Genomic DNA, 26,652 nt, shown 5'->3' with positions numbered 1-26,652 from the left:
TCACATACTATGGATATACCTAAGTGATTTTTTACAACCAATGGTATAAGTCACCAGATCTAAGTTGGACAATGTGCTTTTGCAAGATGTTCCTTACTTGATGGCCCAGATAAAATCAACTATCTCTGTGATTCTAAATAGGTTGAAATCCTTTCACTTTCAAAGTATACAAAGAAGCAGTAGAAAAAGAAAGCTGTTATTGGAAGAAGCTTAGAAAATAAAATTTAGGGTTGTTCTTTTCTATAACCCTCCCATTCTGTTTAATGCATTGGGAATAGAACACTAGTTTTAAAACATTCAAACTGTGTTTTATTGTATCACCAATGGATTATCTACTTTTTCTCATGCTTCAAAAATGAAAAACATTTAAAAGTAATTATTGTCCGGATATCTTTAGCCCATCATGCAATGTTTTCGTAAGAAAACCAAGCTCAGCATAATACATTTTAAGCAAACAGGGATTTAACATTTAATTCCAATTCAGCAAATCTTTATTGAACATCTGTGTCAGATGTAGACAAGTACATCCTATTAAAAACAAGTACCTCTATTTCAGTTGGTTTATTTCTGTACCATCTCCTACCCACAGCCATAAAGAAGACATTAAAAAAGGCTTACTGAAATTATACTATATAGTATTTTTTTAGACAAGACATACATACTTCATGTCTATGATTTGTTTACCTAAGAGAAAAGGGACCTAATTCAACTTTAGCAAACACAGTACTGCCAATTAATCATTTCTTAACCCTTTTAGGCCAGTGATACATGTCTTGATGTGATTGGTGGCCGGGACACACCTGGAGCTAAAGTAGCTCTATGGACTGAACATGGGCAATTCAGGCAGAAGTGGAGACTGAATAAAAATGGAACCATCAGCTCTTATCTCAGTGATCAACTTGTCCTCGATGTTAAAGGTGGGCCTTTAATGATACCCAATGTTGGGTCCCTGGATATTAGTTTCAGTTCCACATCTCCTCATTTTGGGTAAAGGACATCCTTATGTATAAGAGAAATGTTACGTCATTTAAAATTATGCTTGAAAAAAAGTCAAGATAGGCAGTTATACAAACAAAACAATCAGCAGAAAAAGCCAAACAAAGCTTAGGGTTTTTGTTCGTTAGTACAGTTGTAAAACTTGCATTTGCGACATGAACTCAGAACAGTTCTAAATTTGAAGCACCATAAACCCATGAATGTCATCTGTTTCTTAGAAACATCTCCAGCTTTTTGCCAGGAATTGCCATGGTCCTTCAAACACTCAGCTCTAATTTATGGCAGGTCTCAATTAACCTTGTTTTTGAATTCAGCAAGGTCAGGGCCAGTGTTATATTCATGGCTGTTGCTTTAATTGGGTTAGTCAGTTTTGTTGGTGTAGAAACAAAAACACAGTACCTGACATTCAGCCAGAGTTCTCTCAGAGCACTCTGTTCTAAAGAATCACATTGTTAAGGCATGCCGCTTACACAATCATGTATTATACCTTTTAGTATTTCAATTTGAGTCATAATAAGGTCCAATTTGAGGTGAATAATGGCTAAGCCTGTTCAGACTCAGCTTCCCATTTCAGACTTCTTTGTAAATGACACATTAATCCACTGAAATGGTGAGCCGAACAGAAGCTTGTGAAAATTGTGCAATTGCTAAGCACCTGCCTGAACAAATAATCTTTGCTTTTGGAATTTCTAATTTAGGAGGAAATTATTGTGACAAGACTCATGTAATTGTAAATCAGCCCCTGGAGGGAGAAGAAACACAGAAATGGGACATTGAAATATTGTGAGAGAATCAACATCCCTAGAAAGAGTGAAGAAGGAGGAAACTCACAACTGTCATTGTCTCGTGGACATGGAAAGGAAGCTACTATCCTCACACTCCTGGATCACTGAGCAGAATGGACATTCTCTCCAACCTCTGAGACTATCGCTCTTAACCATGGAAAAGCTCAAAATATTCTTGCCATTACTCAGTGTTCCTATAAAGAAAATATGATGATGTCTGGCAAAGGTTCTATTCCTGATCTCCAGCTGTGGTGAGCAAGTTTCCTGAAGTGTTTATTTTCTCTCCTCTCCACCAAACGTGAATCCTATTCCTGATGGCCTGTTATTAGACACTGGTGATGCTGTTATCCTGTATTATTTATTAATATCCTACCTAGATGCTTGTATGAGTACAAAGCATAAGGAAACAGATTTCTCTAGGTCAAGTCATACTTTTGCAAACAGATGAGTAATTTTTTACCAACATCTGAAAATATATTAAACTTTTCCTAGATAAACTTTAAGGTTTCTATATTATAACACACCTCATAAGTATTTATTTTTACTTGTGACTAACCCCAGGCAGGGACCTCAGCTTTGTTAGGAATAAGGCACAAGTAGTAAAGTATTTTCTGTAGCTATTGTTTCCTCAGTCCTTCAAACTAAAACAGTACAAATAACCTATGACCAAACTTGCACTCTTATATGTTAACCAAGACATCCCTTTAGGTGACAAGACTCTACAACAGTGGTTACCTGTCTCCATGCTGACACTTCATCCTACATTTAAGGAGAGGCATTAATTTTTTTTTTTTTTTTTTGCCTCAAGTGAAATTTCAAATGTCCAAATTAAAACAAAGTAGCATTTGAACCTTGACCTTACCATCTTTTTAAGTAAATGTGGAGTTGATTTCTCTACTAAATAATAGAAGCCTCAGTTCTTCACTCCCATTGTAAGTAACTTTTATTTAAGTAAAATCAGGCAGGAAATCACCTCTGACTTGGCTTCCAGTAGTCATTACCACCTTTTACTGCACAATTCACAAGCATTTTTTCCTGCTGAATGGGATTGAGACTTACATTAAGGCAACTTTTCCTTTTATCCCCAACTTTTGCCAGAAAGCAGAAAAATGCTCTATTTTTATAAAGATTAAATTCTCGGATGATATTTTTAAAAATATCAACCTATATGCACTTTAGAATGTAAAATAACAGTGAGTATTTTAAACTCGAAGACCCACTATTTTGAGTATTTTTTATAGACTTAGTTTTTCTATGTAAATACTGGGTTTTTTCCTCCCTCAATTTCAGGCTTTTCTCCATCTTAATTTTAAAGCAGCCTCTGTAACTCCCTTTTGTCCATAGGTGTTGCGTGCCTCTCATTGTGGGGGAGTATTATTTAATAAAATTTAAGTTACAGGATAACTTTTAGTGGGCATGGGCTTGTCTATACACAAAGGTATGTATATTTTCATTGTAAAAAAACAATTTAAAATTTTTTTCTTATTTTAACTGTTTGAAATTTTTCTAGAGCCAAAGCAGCTCTTTAAAGAAGTTATTTCTTCCAAAGAACAAAGCCAGGTTAATAACATTCAATTCTAAATGATACATTGGAACTGTGCCTTTTCTATCACACTGGATTAAATAAACTTGTCACAATATGTTTTTTTCATTTTCTGAGACACTTGGCAATTTGCTGTTCTTTCATGTGCCCCTGTTAGTACATTTGGCCAAATGACCACCTGTAATAGGGAGGTCACATGTTAGTAGATACACAGGTTAGGAAACTTGAATTCATCCTCTCCTTGGCTCAGGTCTTTGCTTTTCTTTTAATATGCGCATATAAAATAGGCATTTGATTCTGCAAAGGCACTAGACTACTTGAATCAAACATTCTGTCCAGAGGGCTAATACCAGGCTTTCCCTTTCCTCGTCTGTAGTAAGTTTCAGGTCCTTGACAGAAATAGTGGAACTGTTCCAAATTTGCTTCAGTGCATCCAAATGTGACAAAGGAAAGCGAAGTCCATGAGACTGAAAAAGGATACATTAATTAGTCAAAATATATGTATACTACTTATGTCACTGAAGTGGCATTTTCCTGTAAATTTATTCTCAATACATTATTTTTGATACCCTTCATGAGTATTTTAGATATGCTATAATTAGATAACATAAAAGATGCCAACTTCTATATAAAAGGCATCCTAATTTATGTAGTAAGTGATATTAGTAATTTGAAATGCTTTACATTATACCATTCCTGTAACGCTACAGGTCCCAGCTAGTAAGCTTTAAAACTGGTGTGCATGTATCACAGAAATGTCTGACTTAATCATCCCCATGAAGGAGCTCTGTGAGTAGTGCAAAATGGTAAGTCCACAGTGCAGCCATAAAAAGCATATTACCTGTAAATCAAAAATAATAAATTCTTCCCAACCACCACCCAAGGCACAGGATAGGCATTTGTTTTCAGTTGGAACAAACCTCTGTTTCCTCCTCATTCCCCATCATGTGTGTCTCTCTCCTATTCTTTAAGGAATGATAGATGTACACCATCTTTTCTTGAGCTTCGTCCTTTGGGAAAAAAATAAATGCATTAGGCCATCAACAACACAACACTGAGGATGTCAGTGCTAGAAAGGTTTTCCAATAGGTCAACATCAAGAAAAATCTTAAAAGCCTTGGTGCTCAAGTGAAATTTATTGAATACTGTAAAGAATCCTTTTGGCAAAAAGTGATGGGTGTGTGCATCCACACAATGTCTACACTTCATTAGTCACCACAGGTTACTATTTGTATGTGGCAATAAGTTAAAGATAAAACAGCTGGAGTGCTACCTGGAAGAGCATCTTCAGGATTTAATGAAAAAGCAATGATTTATGTATCAACTTATCAATGAAATGCTCAGTTTTTTAAATCATACCTGCACTGTCTTTTTGGAATCAAAAAAATCTGACATTCCTAGGTATAAACTGACAATTTATGAACATCATGAAGTCATTAACTCCTGAGAAATACCAGCTGTGTGATCTATAAAAAACTCCATTTCAATTACAGTACCCTCCCACATGGTCCCTATCTCCTTTCACCCCCCATCTTACACAGTGCAGTTTATCATCTCTTCTACAGCCTTTAGTCCTTCTTTGTCACCTCTTAGATAAGGGCAAAAAAATCTTAGCCTAGCGTACAATGTCTCAAACTGACTGGTTATCAGAATCACTATTTTTTTTTTTTAGACAGGGATGTAGGAATGTGTACTTTTGATTCCAAAAAGACAGTGCAGGTATGATTTAAAAAACTGAGCATTCCAAGTCTGGCCCTGACGGCTGGAAAATCTGGTTATTGAGACATGTTGAGAACCCCTCTTACCCCCTTGATCATTCCTAGGATAGCTCCTCAGAGAGCTGATTAGGAGGAATGGGGAAAAGTCATATGGTATGAGATTGTTCTTAGGACTGTACAGGGAGCTCTATGAAAGCATAAATCCAAAGGCTCCAAGACCAGATAAGACTCAGGAATTTATAATTTTAAAAAGCTTTCCAATCGACTCCATGATCAGTTAGCCAGTTTGGGGAATCACTGGGCTAGGAAGCAAAGTTACAGAATATAGACTTTGTTCTCCATAATCTACAGGATAGAGTTTAAGGAGATGCAATATCCACAAAACCACATAGAGAGACAGATGTGCACGTGTGGAGGACTAGGGCTGGGAAACTCATGAATGAGGTCTGTGGCTGTCCAAGCAGGAACAGTAAGGCCTGAAGTAGGATGGGAAGCAAAGACTAGACATCAATCACCACATAAAGGGAATGAAGGAATGTTCTGTGAGGATGAGGGCAGGAAAATATGGAATTGGAACTGTTAGATTTGGTCATCATCTGACCTGAAGAAATGGCATTAAATTGAATGCAGGTGGATTCCTAAAGATGGGCAGAGACCAGTGGTTAATTTGATAACCTCTGATGAAAAACACCCTGAGAAGAGAAGAAATCTCCTCCCTCTTGGATACTCACAGATTGATCCTGATCTGGCAGTACTGTGAGGACAATGTGGTCTTTAAACTGCAGTCTCACTACACTGTCCAACCTCGGTAACTTTCCACCTAGAAAACCCCAAAGAGAGAAAGCTGACCTTCAAAAAAGGAAACAGGCAGATTCAAACTTGCTTACAGACATAGGAAACACATTTACTAACAATTTCCAGGTAAATCCAAACATGGCATACATTCCAACTGAAGAATTTGCTTACCCCAACATTGTACTGATATTATAGTTCACATCATTATGGAGCTCATTCTTACAGTGAAGACAGACATAGAATTAGATAAATAACAATGTAAGTTTATAAGTACAATAAATAGACAAAAATAATACCATCGAAGTACACACACGTAAGTATCACAGCACATAAGGCTGTGGTGCTTTCTGCACAGAACACTCACTCCTCCAGTTTCTATCCTCTACAGGCTTCTTGCTCAACATGTGGACTCTGGAAGGACGACCTGAGTTCAAAATTGCACTATTCCACCAATTATTAGGTGTGTGACCCTGGTCAATTATTCAGTTTATGTAAGTCAAGCATAGTATCCTATAAAAGCCATCTAATAAAGTCCACAGAAAAAAATTTTTTTTTTCCAAATTGGATTTAACTTAGTGGAACAATACCCAATAAAAACAGACTAGCCTTACAGGGTCATCTGCGTGGGGAAAGAGTTGTGAGGGATCATCACTTTACTGAATATAATGGCTGAGGAAAACACTGAAGTAGCCTGGGCCATAAGCTGGTGCATAAGTAAACTGTTCTGCTAAAGATTAAACCATGTGCTTGTAAAACATTTGCTATTTTGAATAGATACAATCAAAAACAAATTCTAAGCTTCCTCCAAAGACTACTATAATAGAAATGTATATAGAATCAGTGTTGGAAGGGACCTTATAGATTATCTCAATGGTTATCTCTTGGTCATAAATAAGAGTTTTATAAAAGTTAGTAAGAAATACTCTTTTTCACTCAACCCTGAGAAAGAACAGCAGCCAAAAAGCTGGCCTGGCAGTCATAGCTAGGTCTTGGTGTTCTCCTGTTGAACACAGGCAGTTCCACAGAATGCTGACATCAGAGATCACTCTGACCATGACAGGTCAAGACAAAACACCATCGCTCCATACGTACTCATGTCTAAACTCAAGCAAGGCAAGAACATATTCCAAACCACAACACTGACCAAACGTCCCCCTACTCTGGCTAATGAGTGACCACTTCTGCTTTACCATTGATAACTTCAGCCTCATACATTCCTCCTACCTATAACATTTAGGAGACTTAATCATAGAACCCCTTCCATTTCCTGACAGCATCCAATCCAGAGCAAAGCCCTTATTCCTTGAACCCTCTCCAAAATCACCTTATACCTGAGTCCTATAAATCTTTTCTAATACCCTTTTACTGAGATGCCCTGCAGTCCCCAATGGTGTGTGGTCTTCCCACTGCACCAAGTCAATACATCCAATTTGGTCTGAATTCAGGAGTATGTTCTTGGTGGTCTTTGCTATAGGACATTGACATCATCCATCTAGAAGTATGTTATATCATTTGCAGGCTAAATCTGTCATAAATTAGGCACCTGTACCTTGGAGAAGGCTGACAATATTCTTGGACATTTCTTGAATCTCACTGGCTCACCCATGCTATGATTTGGATGTTTGTCCCATCCAAATCTCATGTTCAAATTTGATCCCCAGTATGGAGGTGCAGCCTAAGGGGAGGTGTTTGGGTCACATTGCAGGGAGCAGATCCCTCATGAATAGATTAATTCCCTAGGGTTGGGGGCGTGAGTGAGTTCTTGTTCCGTTAGTTCCCATGACAGCTGGTGTTAAAAAGAGCCTGGCACTTATCCTCGCTCTTGCTTCCCCTCTCACCATGTGTTCTGCAAATGCCGGCTCCCTTTCTCCTTCCACTGTGAGTGGCCTGAGGTTTTCTCCAAATGCAGATACCAGCACCATGCTTCTTGTACAGCCTGCAGACCATGAGCCAAATAAACTTTTCTATATAAATTACCCAGCCTCACGTATTCCTTTAAGCAACACAAAGACAACCCATCCCTGACTTAATTCCAACAAGATTATTTCGATGTTCAAATTTTTAAAACTTCCTGAAGGCTATGAATACCAGAGTACCTATAAATATACATATTTCCCACCCAAAAGGACAGGGCTCTTATTTCCCATCAGGCTGGGATACAAGTTCTTTCCAAATGACTTCTAAGATGCGGGTTACTAAAGGTTGAGTGCAGCACATCTCGTCTGACCATATACACTAAGGATGGATGTAGGTCCACATTAACATGAAAGCACTTCCAACTTTCCATCTGTTCAAAGAGGAGCCTACCCAGAAAAACCGCAAACATCCTGCATTAGCCTCTGACCACCCAGAAGAAAACAGCAAGCTCCACCTGGTGTTGACAGCTCTGCCCCATCTCCCGCAGAGTAAGGGGGGAGTCTGTGCATAATAAAATCTTTCTTCATGTCTGAGGAAAGCAGTTCTTTGGTGCCCTCCAGCCGGTCCGCAAGCGTCCTCAGGAAGCCACTTAATCGTCTTGTTGCAACAGTTGTGGATTCCACCTGCTAGGAACACAGAAGTGAGTCCTGGCCCAGATGCCAGCAGAACTTACTGCCCAGCTCAGTCTCCACAGTAGACTGCAAAACTGCCAGCCACCCGGGATGGACATTAATCCATGTCATTCCAAAGGGGAAGGGACAACCTGAGCCCCTAAGAATATCTCATCATTTCCTTATAAACACTGTTAATTCTAAGCTGCCTATTGTTTGCAAAAAATTTTCAGAATTTTGTCTAGAAATAGAGATCCTTGGGAAAATGGTACAGTCTGAGCTCTGCCTTTTGGAAAGCAGGTCACTGTCCTAAGATGAATGCTTCAGACAGAGAAAGCAACCTTTGCTCAACTCGGCTCTAATCCACTCATCTCAAAACTAATCAAATAACACCCCTGTTTCAAAAGGTAATAAAAGAACAGGAGGCCAACGAATACACTGAGGCCAGGATCTCTAGTACAGTGAGTCTCTCTTAACTAGTAATCTGATGTGTGCTAAATCTACAGTTCTCCTGGCCGTATTATTCATTTACTCAACCAACATTTTCACACTGCCTGCTACTGCCACTGTGAAATACAGAGCTGTCTGTACAACATCACAATTCTCTGGATCACCACGTAACACACGGCACTCCACTCATTCTGCAAATCACACAGCTCAGCAGTGCAGCACAGCAGACAAGCCTGGCTCATGTGGGAAGAAGTATCCTGGGGTCCTTATGGTAGGACTGCAGCTGGCCTGGGCTGCAGCTACCATCTTTCATTCCTAGCTTGCCTTTACTCCTTACCAGGAGCAGCTGCCTGGGTATGCCGGCCCGTAATTCCACGTCTTCCTTTGCAGTATCAAATACAAGCCCCGAGATGGTATCCAAAAGGAAATCTCCCCATGAACTAGGATATGCACCAAGGGGGGGGGAAAAAGCCAAAACAGTGAGCACATACGAAATATACATAAAATAGTTATTGTTAGTAAAGTCAAAAGCTACAAATTGGATTACGGCTTCCCTGTCCAGGCATTCTGAGTTCCATTAATTGGACATCACTCAGCATGGAAATCTAAGACCTTCATCAACCACCCTGTGTCCTCCCTCCCCATTCCAGACACTCACTTGCAAAATTAAAAGTGGGAAGCTAGGCTTCAATACTGATTTCTCTTAAAAGCTCTCAGAAAATCAACCATAGACTTCCATAAAACAGGAAGTTCAACAGACCAAATTTTTAACAAAAGTGTCTATGAGAGGAGATTTGTAGGAAATTTAAACAGTCATTATAGGACCTAAAACCAAATTTTATGTGCAATAAATACAACAGAAATTTGGGGTAACAGCAAGATCTCTGGATTGTGTAATTATTTGAACAGTTGTATGTTACATTTTCCTTGTCACTGACAAGGGATGCTATTCCTGAATAAAATATCTACCATCAATAATTCCAAAGTAATTATGTCTAGCAGTGGTTTTACCAGGGGATAGAAGCCAGTGACTAAAAATAACATCTAGGGACAAGCATCCCTATTCAATTACCTTTGCTTTCTCTGGGGTATCTGGAATTGGCTCATTCCTAAGTGTGTGCCGGTGTCAGAAACGCACTCTGTGGGATGCTCTCTTTAAACATTTCTTAGCAATTTAAAATTTTCCCGTGTCACCAGCAGATTTCAAATTGCCGGATAGTGGAAAATGGAAATTCACAGTATGACTTTTACTTCTCACTCAGTAAGCAAAATTAACACTGTTAAGCTTCCCTCCCAGAAAAGTTGCAAAGGAGGACAAAAGCCACATGAGAGACACTTTTCCCAAGACGTCTACTACCTGGCAGCCTCATTGCTTGGTGACTTAATGTTATATCCAACCCTGCATCTTTTAGTGAGTCTCAACCTGGAGGGCATATGCAGATCTCTCAGCACATAAAATGTGTGCTTCCTTTGCAGGGTTTTGTAGGTGGAAGTCATACAGCAACAGCTCGTGGAGGAATTTAGTAGAAGTTAAATAGTGCTCTTCTAAGAATATTCGGAATAGATATTGGGACACAATTTAGGAATATCTCTTTAAGGGTTCACTTTGGTAAAACAACCGAATCAACGACATACAGCAGACTCCCAAACACTCCAACAATGCTACCTTGAGAGGTGTTAGGAAGAGGCCCCAAATATTCACCTTTCCATGGTACCTGAAGGAGCATTAGGCTCAAAGCACAGGATTATTTCTGGGGAGCAATGGCCTGCAAGTCACATCTTCTCATTCTAGCTCCAGCATCACTGACCAAGACACAGGTCAAAATCCAGCCTGGACACATTGATCATGGTACCCACCCACGACCCTAGGCAGGCAACTTCTGTAACTTAGGAAGCTCTTCTCCAGCCCCAGCTGAATGGAGAAGAAATGAATAGGACCCAGGGGCAGCCGGCCAGTTCTTCACTCTTGGGACTGGGAAACAGAGAGTGAGTCAGGTCCTTAGCAGAAGCAAAAGCTAATAGGATCAATGAGATAGAGGGAGGTCAGAGCACCAACTGGTGATGGCTTCATGTTATGAGTAAACAGAAGCTACAGAAGGAATAGAAGAGAGAAAACACCAGTCGCTAGCAAACCAGTTGGTAGCAGCAAGAGAAATGGAAAAGAGAATTACAGAAAAGGAGCAGCTGAGAAACATGAATGATGGGACCCCAGCAGATGCACGATGTTCAAAGGGCCAAACTGTGTGGTCCAGAACTGCTCTGAATCCAGAATGGACTTCTGATTCCAGCCTCTCCGTGGCCTGGCCCTTCTATAGTTTCTAGGACTCACTCCCTTCAAGTGACCCTGTGCTTCTTGAGCTGGCTTTGGTGACTTTCCGTCCCTTAAGATGCAAGGGACCTACCTAGCCACAGTGATGAGGGCCTTTTTCAAAATGGAAGCCTAATACAAGCTTGGGCTTTCTACTTGTGGGAAAGGTAGCACTAAACTAGGGCCAGACCTCAGCTAGTTCCTCCAGTAAGTCTTTTAAATGTAGAGGTGAAATTCACACTGAAAAGTCTGATGAAGAAGCAGAGGTATGCTTACTAACTTGTTTTGCAAGTCCTGGCCTTGAAGGTAGGAGGGGACTTGCCATCCCTTGGACCTAGAATGTCCGCTCCTACTCTGATCTGCTGACCCACCCCTACTTACTCATCCTTAAAGACTCACTCAGCACTGGTGTTATTTCTGAAGCCTTCTCTAACGCCCCTACTTAGCTAAATGCATTCCTCTAAGCTCCAAGAGTCTCCTCCGCAAACCTACAATAGAATTTATCACACCATCTCTTCTACAACCACTTCCAAAGTATAAGCTCTCTCAAAGTCCCTTCAATACAATCTTTGCATTCCCAGCAACAAACACAATGTCTAGTACATACCTGCTTAACACATTAACTCATGACTAGTATTTTTTTTTTTTCTTTTCCCTGAGACAGAGTGTCACTCTGTCGCCCAGGCTGGAGTGCAGTGGTGAGATCTGGTTCACTGCAACCTCCACTTCCTGTGTTCAAGTGATTCTCCTGCCTCAACCTCCAGAGTAGCTGGGATTATAGGTGCACACCACCACACCTGGCTAATATTTGTATGTTTTTTTTAGTAGAGATGGGGTTTCACCATGTTGTCCAGGCTGGTCTCAAACTTCTGACCTCAAGCGATCCACCCACCTCGGCCTCCCAAAGTGCTGGGATTACAGGAGTGAGCCACCATGCCTGGCCATGATTAGTATTTTAAATATGATTTGGACCAGCAAGGTTGCTGCTTTTGGATATAACTCACACAGCACTGCCACCCAGTGAGGAGGTACTAGCTGAAATGAAACATGATTTTAATTGGAACTGCTGTCAGCACATGCACTTTAGTTCCTGCTGTTCCAGACTGCCTGTCCGACTTTAACTTCTTGGACTGTAAAAAACAGAAACCCTCAAAAAAGACCAACAGATTTCAATGGGTACAGAGTTTCTGTTGGCATAAAAATGCTTTAGAAACGAACAGTGGTGATGGTTGCACAAGACTGTGGCTGTAATTAATGTCAAACTATATATGCTTTAAAATGGTTAAAAATGGTATATTTTATGTTCTATATATTTTATATTAAAAAAAAGAGAGAGTACGAGTCCAGCCTGGCATCACTAACACACTGATGTACTCACAGCTCGTCTCTTTCTTTCCAAACTATAGGACTCTCTATTTGGGCAACGCCCCATGTCCTACATAGAGTCAGGTTCATGATGTCCCCAGGGGCAAGTCCAGAGGGGCCAGTCACATACATGGGACATCAGAGGAATGTGGAAGTCAGCAAAGGACACAGAAACCCTGGGGTCTGCATAGGAGGTAGGGGCCAACTCCCTCATGTCCCTCCTGAACGTGGCTGCTGTGGGCCAGGACTCAGCGCTGTCCTAGCATGTGCAGCCGGCAGGCAGTGTTTACCTGTTCTGGTAGGTGCTGATGGTCACGTGAGTCGAGTGGGCCAGCCCCGCAGGAGTATCCGCTTGATGAATGGTTCCTCTGGGAAAGTACAACAAATCACCCGGCTAAAGGAAGGAATAGGAAAGGGGAGAGAAGTTAGTAAGTATTCCTTCTCAGTCCTCGTTATTTCAGGGAGATAAATATGGGCTTTGAGTCTCAGTTCGCCATTCGAGAAACCACGACCTCAAGATGCAGTGGATATGCTGGGCTCATGTCATGTGCAGCTAGTCTAGCTTCTCTGTGTCCGTGAGCCTGTCACTGTTAACCACAATCCACGAGAGGCTCTCAGTGCCTGAAGGAACTATCTTTTCATTCTCAAGCTGAGACTAGACTCACCTGAGACTACCCTGTCCTGATATAGGGATCAAGGATAGTAACACCCTGTGCCTGGGAAGCCTGCTTCCTCCCTCTTGCATGCTTCAGTGGTTAAGAGTAGGAGCTTTAATTTAGAGTCACATAGACACTGCCACTTACTGGCTGATGATCTGGCAATTACCTGCCCAAAGTCTCAGTTTCTTTATCTGTAAAATGGAGGTTCATAGCCCCAAAACTTACAGGATTATTCTGAGGGTTAGAGGTGCTGCTTCCAAGTTCTTAGGGCAATGACGGGCATGTGATTGGATTACATGATTTGATCTGCCAGTCTCCCACTTCCTGATAATTTTTGAGTATTTCCAGGCGCAGGGTCTGTATCTTACCATCTTGTCTTTCTCAGAGCCTACCCTAGCAAAGCACCTAGCACTCAACACAGGCTCAATGAATGTTGGGATGAATTAAAAAACTATACAATCCTTATTTGAACTGAAAAATCAGATGTAATCAAAGATTCATCATTTTCCTAGGCAGCTGAGCCTCCTCTACCCTATTCCAAGTGAGTGGACCAAAACATTCTCCCCAAATTACTCCTGCCCTAAGCTACTTCCTTCCTAATCCCACTCAGGCCAAAACATTCCATACAGCAGCTACCTACAGAGAAAAGAGCGAATCTTGAGGGCAGCGCATCTTCTCTCTGCAACTACAAGAGTCAGTCTAGTGCAATGGTTAAGACCATGATTCCTGGAGAAAGAGCTCAAGAAATAGGAGCTTTAAGCAAGAGGAATATATCATGATATATATTCATAAGAGCTATCTTGGTTGCAAATTTTCCCTGAATGACAACAAACTGACAGTACTTCAAGTAAATGCTTTACTGATAATTATAACTATCGTTTACTGAGTGTCTCTGTGCCAGCCTGAGTGAGACTCTTATGTATACAGTCACACGTCACTTAACAATGGGGTTATGTTCTGAGAAAAGTGGTTTGTCACTGTGCAAACATCAAAGTGTACTTACAAATCTAGGTAGTATAGGGTACTACCAAGACTACATGGTACAGCCTACTGCTCCTAGGCTCCAAACCTGTACAGCACGTGACTGTACTGAATACTATAGAAAACTAACACAATGATGTTTGTGTACTTAAATATATCTAAACGTGGACAAGTAAAAATACAGTATAAACAATAAAAAATGGTACATCTACATACTCTGGGTGAGCCCGTCAGTGATGGTAAGTGAATGGGAGAACCTAGGACCCCACTGTACACTTTCATATGACTAGCAAAGAAGTAGGGTTGTTTACAGCAGCATCACTACAAACACGTGAGTAATGCGTCACACTACAACTTTTTTTTTTTTTTTCTGAGACGGAGTCTTGCTCTGCCGCCCAGGCTGGAGTGCAGTAGCCGGTTCTCAGCTCACTGCAAGCTTCGCCTCCCGGGTTTACGCCATTCTCCTGCCTCAGCCTCCCGAGTAGCTGGGACTACAGGTGCCCGCCTCATCACCTGGCTAGTTTTTTGTATTTTTTAGTAGAGACGGGGTTTCACTGTATTAGCCAGGATGGTCTCGATCTCCTGACCTCGTGATCTGCCCGTCTGGGCCTCCCAAAGTGCTGGGATTACAGGCTTGAGCCACCGCGCCCGGCCCACATTACAACATTTTACAATGGCTACGATAACACTAGGTGATAGGAATTTTTCAGCTTCATTATAACCTCATGGGACAACTGTCACATATGTCTGTTGTTGACTAAAATGTCAAGTGGCACATGACTGTATATTTCATTGATTTCATACACATTTGCCCCACCCTCCTGGCTGGAAAAGACAAGTAAACATTCTCCCCTACAGTCTCCTGAGGGAATGAGGTACAGCAACCCTAGAGAGACCCCTTTTGGACTCCTGACCTCCAGAAGCATAAGATAATGAATTTATGTTGTTGTAAACCATTGATTTAGTAGTAATTTGACAAGAAGCAACGAGAAAACAAGACAGACATACAGATATTGCCTCTAAAGTTTTTTTTTTTTTTTTTGAGACAGAGTTTCGTTCTTGTTGCCCATGCTGGAGTGCAATGGCGCCATCTCGGTCACTGCAACTTCCGCCTCCTGGGTTCAAATGATTCTCCTGCCTCAGCCTCCTGAGTAGCTGGCATGACAGGCATGAGCCACCACGCCCAGCTAATTTTGTATTTTCAGTAGAGATAGGGTTTCTCCCTGTTGGTCAGGCTGGTCTTGAACTCCTGACCTCAGGTGATCCACCCGCCTCAGCCTCCCAAAGTGCTGGGATTACAGGCGTGAGCCACCGCACCCCACCTAAAGATTTTTATTGTAAAGGAGGCAGCAAAATAAAATTTTTCAATCCTCATAGCCTACAAGGTAAATATCATGATCTCCATTGTAATAAAGAGGAAACTGAGACTTGGATAAATAACTTGACCAAGGACATACAGCTAATAAGTGACAGCAGCTGAATTCAAACTCAGATCTGTCAGATCCCTGAGCCACAGAGTGGTGTTTCCATCACAGGGGTGCTCTCATCCTGGGAGTCTGGGTCTGCAGATGAACTGCACGGGCTGCCACTGGTGTAGGGATAAGAAGCAGATAAGGGCTCCAAGACCCCCACTGTCACCCTCCCATGCCCATCCCTCAACCACGGCCACTAAGCCTATTTCATCTTTGGGCATTGACACAAGGTTTTGCCTGAAGAGGCCCACTGGTTAAAAGCTCAAATGTGGGCATGATGCGGTGGCTGGGTATGGTGGCTCACGCCTGTAATCCCAGCACTTTGGGAGGCTGAGGCAGGTGCATCACCAGGTCAGGAGTTTGAGACCATCCTGGCCAACATGGTGAAACCCTGTCTCTACTAAAGATACAAAAAATTAGCCAGGCGTGGTGGTGGGCACCTGTAATCCCAGCTAGTCAGGAGGCTGAGGCAGGAGAATCGCTTGAACCCGGGAGGCGGAGGTTGCAGTGAGCCAAAATTGCACTATTGCCCTCCAGCCTGGGTGACAGGGCGAGACTCTGTCTAAAAAATAAAAAAAATAAAAATAAAAAATAAAAAACCTCACATGCACATACACATACACAGTTGAACAACACTGCACAACATGGTCTTTCTCCATCCAGGAGACTCAGGGCATCTCTTAATGGACTCTGTGTTCACTGAGTGTTTAATGGGCATGGCAACAATACAAAGAATCCACACCCTTTACACTTAGAGGCCACTATGAAGCCTGACCTTCTCGGGCAGAGCAAGTAGCCAGGTCATTAGCCTGAGTAACTCAGCCCTGACCTCCAGACTACTGATGGCTTAGTCTTTAAAGATAACCACCCATGAATCTATGTAAACATGGTGCAACAAAAGCAGAAGCTGGCAAACTCTGTGAAGAGCCAAATGGAAATGTTTTTGGTTTGCAGGCCATGTGATCTCTGTGGCAACTAGTCTGCTCTGCTGGTGCTGAGTGAACACAGTACATTAAGGAATGGGTGTGGCTGTGTTCCAATAAACTCTTTACAAAAACAGGCAGTAGGCCAGATTTTCTGGCCCATGAGCCACAGTTTGATGACCACTGACTCAAAGCATTAAAAAACCCAGTAAGGCTACCTTTACTGTTGTTTGTTTATTCAAGTATCCTATAATATAGGCACCCATCCTAAAAAGCAAGATTGTTTCCCTTAGTTACTGGGAGGTAGGGAAGGATTCTGAAATCAAGAAACACACAAGGCACTGAGTAAGAAACAGACTAATTATAACTTCGAGACACAAGAAAAACAATAAGTATATGCAAATGTGTCAGGTTGGCAGAATCTTTGGAATGGTTTAAAATAACTATTGTTTTATGCTAAAGGAAATTAAGTCACATGTTTTAAGAAAAGAGTATAAAGTTGAATCATGGAACTACTATCCCTCTAACATTCTTTTCCTCAACAACCTCTCCTGCTAGGGACTGGCTATGTTCCCTTCGATGTTAACTGCTCAAAGACAGACTTTCTCAGCAGCAAGATGCCAAGGAACCTGCACATGATCAAGCCACCCAAATCCCCGGAGAAGGAATCCTCAAGAGCTTTCCTGATTACTACTGTTCTGGTAACTGTATGCAGGGGCTACAGAGATAGTGTGCCATAAAACCAGGATGAAAATGAGTCACACTGGAATTTTAGCAACAAAAAAAAACTATGGGATCCCTGGCTATCCTCTGCCTAAGCAACTTCCAGCCCTGTGCTGACCACTGTCTTAGATGTGCAGAAGCTGACCAAGGCCAGAGCTTCCATTTTTCCTTTAGAGCAGTAAATGGTTCACTGAATTCTCTTTCTTCCTGTTGAACTTGAACTGCACATGAAGACAGGTTATTTGGGAAATGAACTTAATACTTCCTTAACTCACGTCTCCAAGCGCAAACCACCAAGACTCCTTCAGAAATTGCATGTGCTGGCTGACGGCAATGAGAGCCACCCTGCCCTGAGACCCAGGGATACATTCCCATGGGGACCATCACACGAACTCTAAACCTTGAGCCTGAACTTGTCTTAGCAACAGAGAAAACCACAATGGCTCCAACAATGAGGTGCCCACAATGGTCATCACATACCTTCAGCATAAACTCATGCACCGGCCTGCCGATCCTTTCCTCGGCCTCCACGCTGTATTCTCGTGCCAGGGGCACAGTGGGGTGGTAGAGGCGCCAGTGTTTCTCTCCCTCCAGCTGCAGAATGAAAACCTAGAGACCCACAAGGCCCAGGAGCATCAGAGAGCTTCCTGACAAGTCACACACAAAGTGCTTCCAGAATATTAGCCCTCTAAGGGCTTAGGCAAATATATAGGTGAACCTTGAACAACATAGGTTTTTTTGTTGTTGTTGTTAGAGACAGTCTCACTCTGCTGGCCAGGCTGGAGTGCAGTGTCACAATTACAGCTCACTGCAGCCTCTCAAACTCCTGGGCTCAACAATCCTCTTGCCCTAGCTTCCTGCATAGCTGGGAAGCTGGCATACAGCACAGCATCCAACTAATTTATCATTTTTTGTAGAGATGGGGTGTCACTTTGTTGCCCAGGCTGGTCTTGAACTCCTGGTTTTAAACAATCCTCTTGCCTTGGCCTCCCAAAGTGATTACAGGTGTGAGCCACTGTACCTGGCCTGACGGCATGGGGATGAACCGTGCAGGTCTGCTTATATGCTGATTTTTTTCAATAAATATATTGGAAAATTTGGGGGAGACTTGCAACAATTTGAAAAACATGAAAACTATCAAAAGAATTAAGAATGTCATAAATGCATCCAATATAAAAACATACATAGATATTAGTCTATCATCTACTACCATATTCACAAATCTATTACGAAAGGTTAAAATTTATCAAAACTTACCCAAATACTTCCAGACCATACATGTCACCATTTGCAGTCAAGAAACATAAATGAACTTAAAAATGCAATGTGGAACAGCTGAATAAAATTAACTTTAGTACATATTGTACTACTGTAATAATTTTGTACTACCTCCTGTTGCGATTGCCATGAGCTCAAGTGTGATGCTAATTATCTCCACACGAACCGTTCCTCTCTCCAGTGAATTGTGTATCACAGTAAAAAGTGATCTCTCAACAGTTCTTGTGTATTTTTCATCATGCTGAGTGCAACACCTTAAGCCTTGAATAACACCATGGGGCCCATATGAGGTGCCACTATGGCTATCCCAAGTACTCCCGAGAAGCAGAAAAAAGTTGTAACATTACAAGAAAAAGTTGAATTGCTTGATGTGTACTGTAGACTAAGGCCTGCAGCTGTGGCTGCCCACCGTTTCAGATGGACAATTTAGCTTGTAAACAAATGATGTAAACTTACAGTACTGATACAGTACTAGAAATATATTTTCTCTTTCTTACAATTTTCTTAGTAACTTTTCTCCAGATTACTTTATGGAAGAATCAAGTATACAACACATATAACATACAAAGTAAGTGTTAACCAATGTATGCTATCAGTAAGATATCTAGGCAATGGTAGGCTACTAGTAGTTAAATTTCGGGGGAGTCAAAAGTTACAAGCAGATTTCAGACTGCACAACGTGTTGTTGGCGGCACTAACCCCCACTCCGCTCAAGGGTCAACGGTACAAGTTTCCGATAAAAAATAAAAATGAAAGATGAGGAATGCATGTCATTCCACAGCTAAACAAAAGTTGCCACTACCGGGTTTTATTTTTAAAAACAGGGAATCATGAATCCTGACACTTGATATTCATTCTTTTCACTTTCTTAGAGCCTTGCTGAGTTCTTTATATTCCACTATCTCATTCCTTTAAATCTTCTATCAGACAGCTGAAAGCCCATAATCTCTGATGGAAAAGCCAAGCTTCAGATATTACTGCATGTCTAAATCCTGAATGTTGAAAGGGCCTGGGCAGACAGGAAAACTTAGCATTTTTTATTCTTTAATCAGTCAAAGATATTTTAATATTCTATTAAAAACATTAAAAATAACATTTTGGGAAAATGTATTGATGTCAAATTGCTACCACAGGAGAAAAAAGGGGACTTTTTACTAATAACTCTGTGTTTACACCTTATATGAGGACAAAAATAAAACTATGGAATACATAAGCCAAAGAGTTAAATCTGTTTGGCAGCCACATCAGCCAAAGAGTTAAATTTGTTTGGCAGCCACATCAGAGTGAAATCAACACTTGTCAAGATGCCAATGCTTAAGTGAAACCATGACCCTCATTCAAGCTGCCCCAAGATTTTCACAAATGGAAAATATATACATATTTTTGGCAGCTACTGAAAAAGAACAAAATGAAAGCAGATGAAGGATTGTGACCTCACCTTATTAAAGACCATACTTTGTGAAATTAAAGGAAAAGCCAAGCACACCTTTCTGTAAATAAATTCAATAAATACTTGTTTCAAAGGAATGTGTGACTCTTTAAATTAGTAAGGTTGGAAACAATGTCTTCCTTTGAGACAGAATGGGAAACCAGTTTAGTGGGATTTACTTTGGCCCAACATTTTGATGAAATCAATATCTCCAGACACCGCACAGAAAGAGTGAATACAGACCTAAGAGCCTTAGAGAATAATGTGAACTCACCCTGACAACTCTACTAAACCAGGCTCTCAACAACTCATTCTTCCCAGCATGGGGCAATTTTCTCCCTCTCTTACCTCGACATCATCATAATGGGGCGGTAGGCCCTGAGATCCTGCGGGAGTTATGTACACATTCGAGCCAACCAAGGAGCCAAAGTAACATTCCAGCTTCTCCTGGATCCTCCAAAGCTCATCCTTTACAAAAAAGGAAAAAAAAGGGTGGGGGGTGTGGTGAAAAATGTATTAGAAATAAGAGTAAGAGCATGCTCTTGTTCACTTAGGAAGTCTTTACTGCGCAACTATTATATACCAGATACTGGGAATTATGCAATGATACAGCCAATACCTGTGCCCTCAAAAATCTTCCATTCCAGTGCAGAAACACCATGCAACAGATGTGAGCAGATAAAGGGGAGACTGACAAGGTGGGCAACTGGGAGTCCGGAAGGCTTTTAAGCAAGGAAGGACACAATCCAGTTTACATTTTTGAAAGCTCACCCTGGTTATTGTGTGAAGAATGCACTGTAGAAAAGAGTGGAAATCAGAGAGACTCGTGAGGAAGCTTCTCAGGCAGCAGCTCAAGCGAGAAGTGACCGGGGTGGTAAGAAAGGCATGGAGGGAAATAGAAGAGTGGGATGCACTCTAGAAGCAGGACAGACAGGACTTGCTGACAGACTCAATGTAAAGGAGAGGAGTTAAAAAAAATACCCCTGGGTTTTTGACGTGGGCAATCAGTTCCCCTTTCCATGTAATGAGATGCAAAAAACTTACAAAAAACAAGTTTTCAGGACAAAAAAAAAAAAGAGTTTTACATTAGGAATGTTAAGTTTGGGATGCTAAGACCCCCCACATGGAGATGTCTTTAAGTCGGTCAGAAGTTCTGGCAGAAACGAAGGACTGTAGATTTACACTTGGGAATTGCCTACATAAACTGGATATTTAAAGCAATGGGAACAGAAATGATAACATAGGAAGAAGGTACAGACAGAGAAGGAATAACAGGCTGGGTAATGTTCCCTCTCTCTACTATCAACTCTTTAGAGCAGACATCAGACTGAGGGGCCTAGCGATGGGCCATATATTCCCATGAGAGAGAAAGAAGTCTGATTTTACCAAGGCTGACGAGAAGAGAGTAGGGGGCAATTAGGCCATGTAGATATTAGCACTTGCTATGTGCCAGGCACTATCTCCCAAGTGCTTTACACATATTAATTATGCAACCCTCACAATAACCCTGCCTCATAAAGAGAGTACTATCACTACTTTCAGTTTAGAGAGGGTACTATCATTATCTTCAGTTTACAGATGAGGAAACAGAGGCATGGGAACACGCAACTAGTAAACGATGGAGCCAGGATTCAAATCCAGGCAGCATGGCTCCAGAGTCCATACCTTTCAGATAATTTAAGAAAAGACAAATCACACAGGACACTAAAGAGACTGAAGTTTTAAACATATGAATGTACAGTGCCTGGCACACAGACTGCATGACAACACATTTAAATATTTGCTGAGCAAACCGATGACCACAGCTTGGGAGTCCCTTCTACCACAGGAGTGAAAAAGAATCCACTGTATTAAAAACATCAAGTGAGAAAGAACTGGGAAGAACTGGGTCAATACGAAAAAAGACTTTTTTAAGACACAGTCTGCTTTGTCACTCAGGCTGAAGTGCAGTGGTGTGATCACAATCACAGTTCACTGCAGCCTCGACATCCCAGACTTAAATGATCCTCACATCTCAGCCTCCCAAGCAGCTGGGACTGCAGGTGCATGCCACCTTGCCCAGCTAATTTTTTTCTCTTTTTTTTTTCTCTTTTTGTAGAGATGGTGGTCTCACTTTGCTGCCCAGACTGGTGTCAAACTCTTGGATTCAAGTTATCCTCCTACTCTGGCCTCCCAAAGTGCTAGGATTACAGATGTGAGCCATGGACTTAGCCAAGGACATCTTTATACAGACTACTGGGCGTCTCTATTTATAGATCTCAGAGTTTCTACTTAACACAGAAAAAATAATTTAATATCATCTGAATAGCTCCAAAGAGTTAACAGAGCTCCAAAAGGGCCTAATTCATTTCAGGGAAAGGCCAGCAGGACCTGGTTCTGCAATTATTTTTATATAGTAACTGGAACCACCAGAAAACCAGGCTTCTCTCTCTCTCTCTCTCTGATGGTGTGAGAGGCCTTTCAGAACTGTACAGGTGATTTTATGGTTCCCGACCCAACTATCAGGGTCTGTAACTGATGAATCCATCTGTTGTCTTCTTAAAGGTTACTGAAAATGCTATCAATGGCACAATTTTTCTATTTCACCAGGACCTTTAGCCTCTGAATCTGCCAACCGTGGCCTACTAGAAGAGATCTGGAGCCAAACCACCTCAGTTCAAGTTATAATTACAAGCAAGGTGACTTCAGTTGTTTATCTTTAAGATAACGATATTACCAGTCCCACTCAAACACTGTGGTGAACAGCATAAAACAACTTATCACAAATCCTATTTAAATTGCAAAGCAGTATACAAGCCATATTGCTTTACTAACATTGACTCAAGCACAAACAAGGCTCCTGAAACCTGTCTTCTCCTTTACCACAGGACTCGATATCCGGCGAGTCCAAGGAGGACCTAGAACAATGAAAGGGAGAAGGCGGAGGTCTCTCTCCTGGCTGTCTGTGACCTCCCCTCTCCACTGACCTACCCCTCAGAATCAAAACTCAAGGCCATGGCTAAAATAGAAGCCCACGTATATGCCTAAAGAAAGACAAAAGCAAACATACAAAAAGACCTACTAAATTTCAATTTACATCTTTCAAAGTATGGTAGGAAAATGCCTTAAATTTGAAGTCAGAAACCCTTATCAGCTTGGAATAGCTATGGAAAGGTCACATCTGTGAACTCCAGTTTTTTTCACACAGAAAATGGAGTCCACAGCCAGGTGCAGTGGCTCATACCTGTAATCCCAGCATTTTGGGAGGCCAACGCAGGTGGATCACAAGGTCAGCAGTTCGAGGCCAGCCTGGCCAACATGGTGAAACCCCATCTCTACTAAAAAAAAAAAAAAAAAAAAAACAAAATTAGTCGGGTGTGGTGGCACACACCTGTAATCCCAGCCACTCAGGAGGCTGAGGCAGGAGAATTGCTTGAACCCAGGAGGCGGAGGTTGCAGTGAGCCGAGATTGCACCATTGCACTCCAGCCTGGGTGACAGGGCAAGACTCTGTCTCAAAAAAAAAAAAAAGAGAAAGAGAAAAAAGGAAAATGGAACAAAAGCTGCCCTATTTCAAATGCCTGTTAGAAAGTTCAAAAGTTTAAATATATGAAATTACTTTTAAAGTCTAGTCTGCTAAGCAAAATGCAAATAATTGTGATAATTCCTCTCACCAGAACTTTTAATATATGGATTACCGAAAGCAAGTGCAAACAACTTACTATGGCTCCCTGGTTGCCCCCTTACTCGTTTTTAAACTAACTATACTAATCAGCTGTGCACAGTCTGAGACCCAATAAACCAAGGGTGGCATGTTCACTCTAACAGTCTCTCAACCTGGCCAGGGATAAACTGCTTCTAGACTTCCTCTATTCTGATGTTAATAAGCCCATTACTAAAGAAGCACACACAATACCAAACCACCTCATAATGTAGTACTTAGAGTCCAGACTCTAGTGGAAGAGAGTGAGCTCCTACGGCTTACAGGTCTCTTCAGTATGGGTAGTAGAAAGAGATTTAAAAAAAAAACAAAAAAATGCCCAGCACGGTAGCTCATGCCTGTAATCCCAGCACTTTGGGAGGCTGAGGTGGGTGGATCACCTGAGGGCAGAAGTTCAAGACCAGCCTGGCCAACATGGTGAAACCCTGTCTCTACTAAAAACACAAAAATTAGCCAGGCATGGTGGTGTGTGCCTGTAATCCTAGCTACTAGGTGGGCTGAGGCAGAAGCATCACTTGAACCCGGGAGACGGGGCTTGCAGTAAGCTGAGATCATGCCACTGCGCTCCAGCCTGGGCAAAGAGTGAGACTCAGCCTGAAAAAAAAAAAAAAAAAAGGCACATCCTAGTCTGGCCTGAGGGCTGAATTTGCCCTGAGAAAGCTCATCCTTCCTGCTTTAATAAACTCAGCCAGAGCCTAGTCAACAAGGCAAAAGAAACAAGTTCTTGGACACTGGAATCCCAGACGAGGAATGCGCAGGGCTTAAGTGGATGAGCAGAGAAAAGTCCTGGGGGGAGATGATTCTAAAGCAGAGAAATGACAGCCACAGTAGATACCACACATATGCCAAACATCACCTCTCTGCTGGTCTATAACCAAAGTACACACAATCAAATTCACTGAATTCATTTATGTTTAGAGTTTTCAGGTTTCTAAAAACCGCTCTTACAAGTGCTACTTCTAGTCAAGGACTAGCTCAGCGAGAAGCATTTTATTGATGGTGTCCATATTTTCTGAATTCAAATCATAACTTGGTCTGACAAATGATTTGTAAATTCTTTTTGAGTGCCTAGGCCACAAGGTTAGCATTTCAGGGACATTTCAACTTCGTATGATTGCTTGAGATGGAATAGCTGGAATCAGGACTTGTCTTGAATCTAAGAGTACTCATACTTCATACAGAGTATGAATAGGTTCAAGATCTTTTAGACAAGAAAGGGAGGGGTATTCACCAGATGAAGGCCAGTGGGATGCAACAAGCCCCCTCAAGTTAAATCACTGGAAACACTATTGGTAACTGACAACAGAGTCCCAGAAGCCATCAATAAAGCCAGAATTCATTCCTCTCAATATGGAACCTCACAAACCCCACTCTTTCTCCTCCCATGTTGCCATTTTGACTTAACGGAGGGTCACAGAAGGGGGTTTCTGAATGGGGATAAAAGTTTATCTAAAATTCAGAACAGCCCCTCACCTGTTCTGGGCCATCTGTCATGAGATGAGATACAGATCTCAAACCTTGAGGAAAACAAATTAGCTCATACTAAATCTGCATTTTATAAATGTAGAAACCGAGCATAGAGGAGGCAAATTATTTCCCAAATGTCAATCCCTGATATAGAAAAAAAGCAAAAATTTGCCAGTCCTCTGCATTTGCAAAGCAAAGATTTCCTCCATCTATGAAGCCTTACCAGGAGCAGTTTCAGGACCCTGTACCTCAATGTCACCCATTCGGGTGTCATTAAGGGTGAAGTCTCTTTACTGAACTTGCATCTAGCATGTGATATGGTCATGGCTCTGAAGCCTCTATTTAGACGCAGGCAGTAAAGGGAGGCAACTTCGGGAAAAAACAATCACCTTGATGCTATCATGCCTTAAATTACAGTGATGTGACAAACCAAATAGAAATGTCTATCATATAGAAAAACATAAACTGGCTCACAGAACATACTCCTGCAGTTGTAGTGCCACTTTAATGACTTTATAAACTTGCAGTATAGTTTTTGCAGCTCGACGATACCCAACAATGTCTACCCTGAGTTGCTGGAGTTTCTAACAGTTTAGCCAAAACATAACATACACTCTTAATCCTAGTTAGAATGCATTTAGACCAAAGAGGTGCTACCCCTTCTCAAACTGGCAGGAAGCTAACCATCATCAAACTACGTATTCACCCTTGAGCTGATAAGTGGCCAAATGTTAGTACTTTAAAATGTATGAGGATTCTGCAATGGGGAAACTGGTTACCTTAAATCTCTGAGGTTGGTGAAACTGAATCGTTGCCCTTTTCTGATCAAAATCTTTTCTCAGCTGAAGAAAGTGTGCCTTGCCATCTTTATTTAAAACCTTCTTCTTCCCATTGACACACCGGCAAACATTCACGTCTCTTCCATAGTACATTCCCCGGCTGCACAGACTCTTCAGATCTGTTAGCTTGAACAGGGACCGATAGTATGTGGCCAGTGCGGGGTCATCTCTCTGAATGAGAAGGGGCTTCTGCTCCCAGAATTCCTTGAAAAAAGTCTCTGTCCTGATGGGCGAGATTAAACTTTCAAAGAGACTACTGGGACTGTCAAAGTTTAAAGCTGAAGGCCCCCCAGCTGCTTCTACCTTCACCTGCTTGCAGGGAACCGGGCCCTCTTCTTTCCCACTCCCTGCAGGCTTTGCTTTCTTTGGCATCGTTCTGTCTTCAAGACAAAGCAATAAAGAAATGCAAACCTACCAAAAGAACAAAACACACATGGTTAGGTGCCAGGATTGGTGTTAGTGGATCGCGCACACACACAACTGAATGACCATTACACCTTCGTGAGAACTCTCATAGATCAAAGCTACTTCCCCCAGGAGAGGAGACAGCCTTAAGCCAATGTCGTTTCTTCTAAGATATGATTCAGCCTCAACCACCACTCAGATGACATATTCATCTAAAGAAGAACGTGTTTTTCTTTTACACAAGCACTATGTCATGGTATTATTTATTAGGCAGTATAATTATCCCAAA

At 41.6% G+C, this 26,652-nt stretch overlaps 2 protein-coding genes across 11 annotated transcripts in view; one reads left to right on the top strand and one right to left on the bottom strand.

Moving 5' to 3' along the window:
• CRYBG3 (crystallin beta-gamma domain containing 3) overlaps positions 1–3,442 on the top strand; it is a 125,229-nt gene extending 121,787 nt beyond the window's left edge. Inside the window, exons 21-22 of the mRNA XM_033211535.1 lie at positions 758–917; positions 1,695–3,442. Coding sequence (XP_033067426.1) covers positions 758–917; positions 1,695–1,783 — 249 coding nt within the window. The 3' untranslated portion in view covers positions 1,784–3,442. The remainder of the gene's footprint in view (positions 1–757; positions 918–1,694) is intronic.
• The window catches only part of RIOX2 (ribosomal oxygenase 2), a 31,213-nt gene continuing 4,853 nt past the window's right edge, over positions 293–26,652 (bottom strand). For 5 of the 10 annotated variants that reach the window (XM_033211540.1, XM_033211539.1, XM_033211536.1 and 2 more), the window contains 9 exons: positions 25,899–26,369; positions 20,302–20,421; positions 17,727–17,855; positions 12,779–12,882; positions 9,153–9,255; positions 8,209–8,380; positions 5,774–5,862; positions 4,245–4,334; positions 293–3,791 (listed from right to left, as the gene is read on the bottom strand). In XM_033211540.1, coding sequence (XP_033067431.1) covers positions 3,633–3,791; positions 4,245–4,334; positions 5,774–5,862; positions 8,209–8,380; positions 9,153–9,255; positions 12,779–12,882; positions 17,727–17,855; positions 20,302–20,421; positions 25,899–26,330 — 1,398 coding nt within the window. In that variant the 5' untranslated portion in view covers positions 26,331–26,369 and the 3' untranslated portion in view covers positions 293–3,632. Of the gene's footprint in view, positions 3,792–4,244; positions 4,335–5,773; positions 5,863–7,675; positions 7,774–8,144; positions 8,381–9,152; positions 9,256–12,778; positions 12,883–17,726; positions 17,856–20,301; positions 20,422–25,898; positions 26,370–26,652 lie in introns of all 10 variants that reach the window. The other 5 variants (XM_033211544.1, XM_033211543.1, XM_033211538.1 and 2 more) reach the window with 3 other exon arrangements.

Source organism: Trachypithecus francoisi, unplaced genomic scaffold (assembly GCF_009764315.1).
Source record: "Trachypithecus francoisi isolate TF-2019V2 unplaced genomic scaffold, Tfra_2.0 Lachesis_group0, whole genome shotgun sequence".
NCBI classification, from domain to species: domain Eukaryota; kingdom Metazoa; phylum Chordata; class Mammalia; order Primates; family Cercopithecidae; genus Trachypithecus; species Trachypithecus francoisi.
The sequence above is the reverse complement of the archived record's forward strand: the minus strand, read 5'-3'. Positions and strand labels throughout refer to the sequence as shown.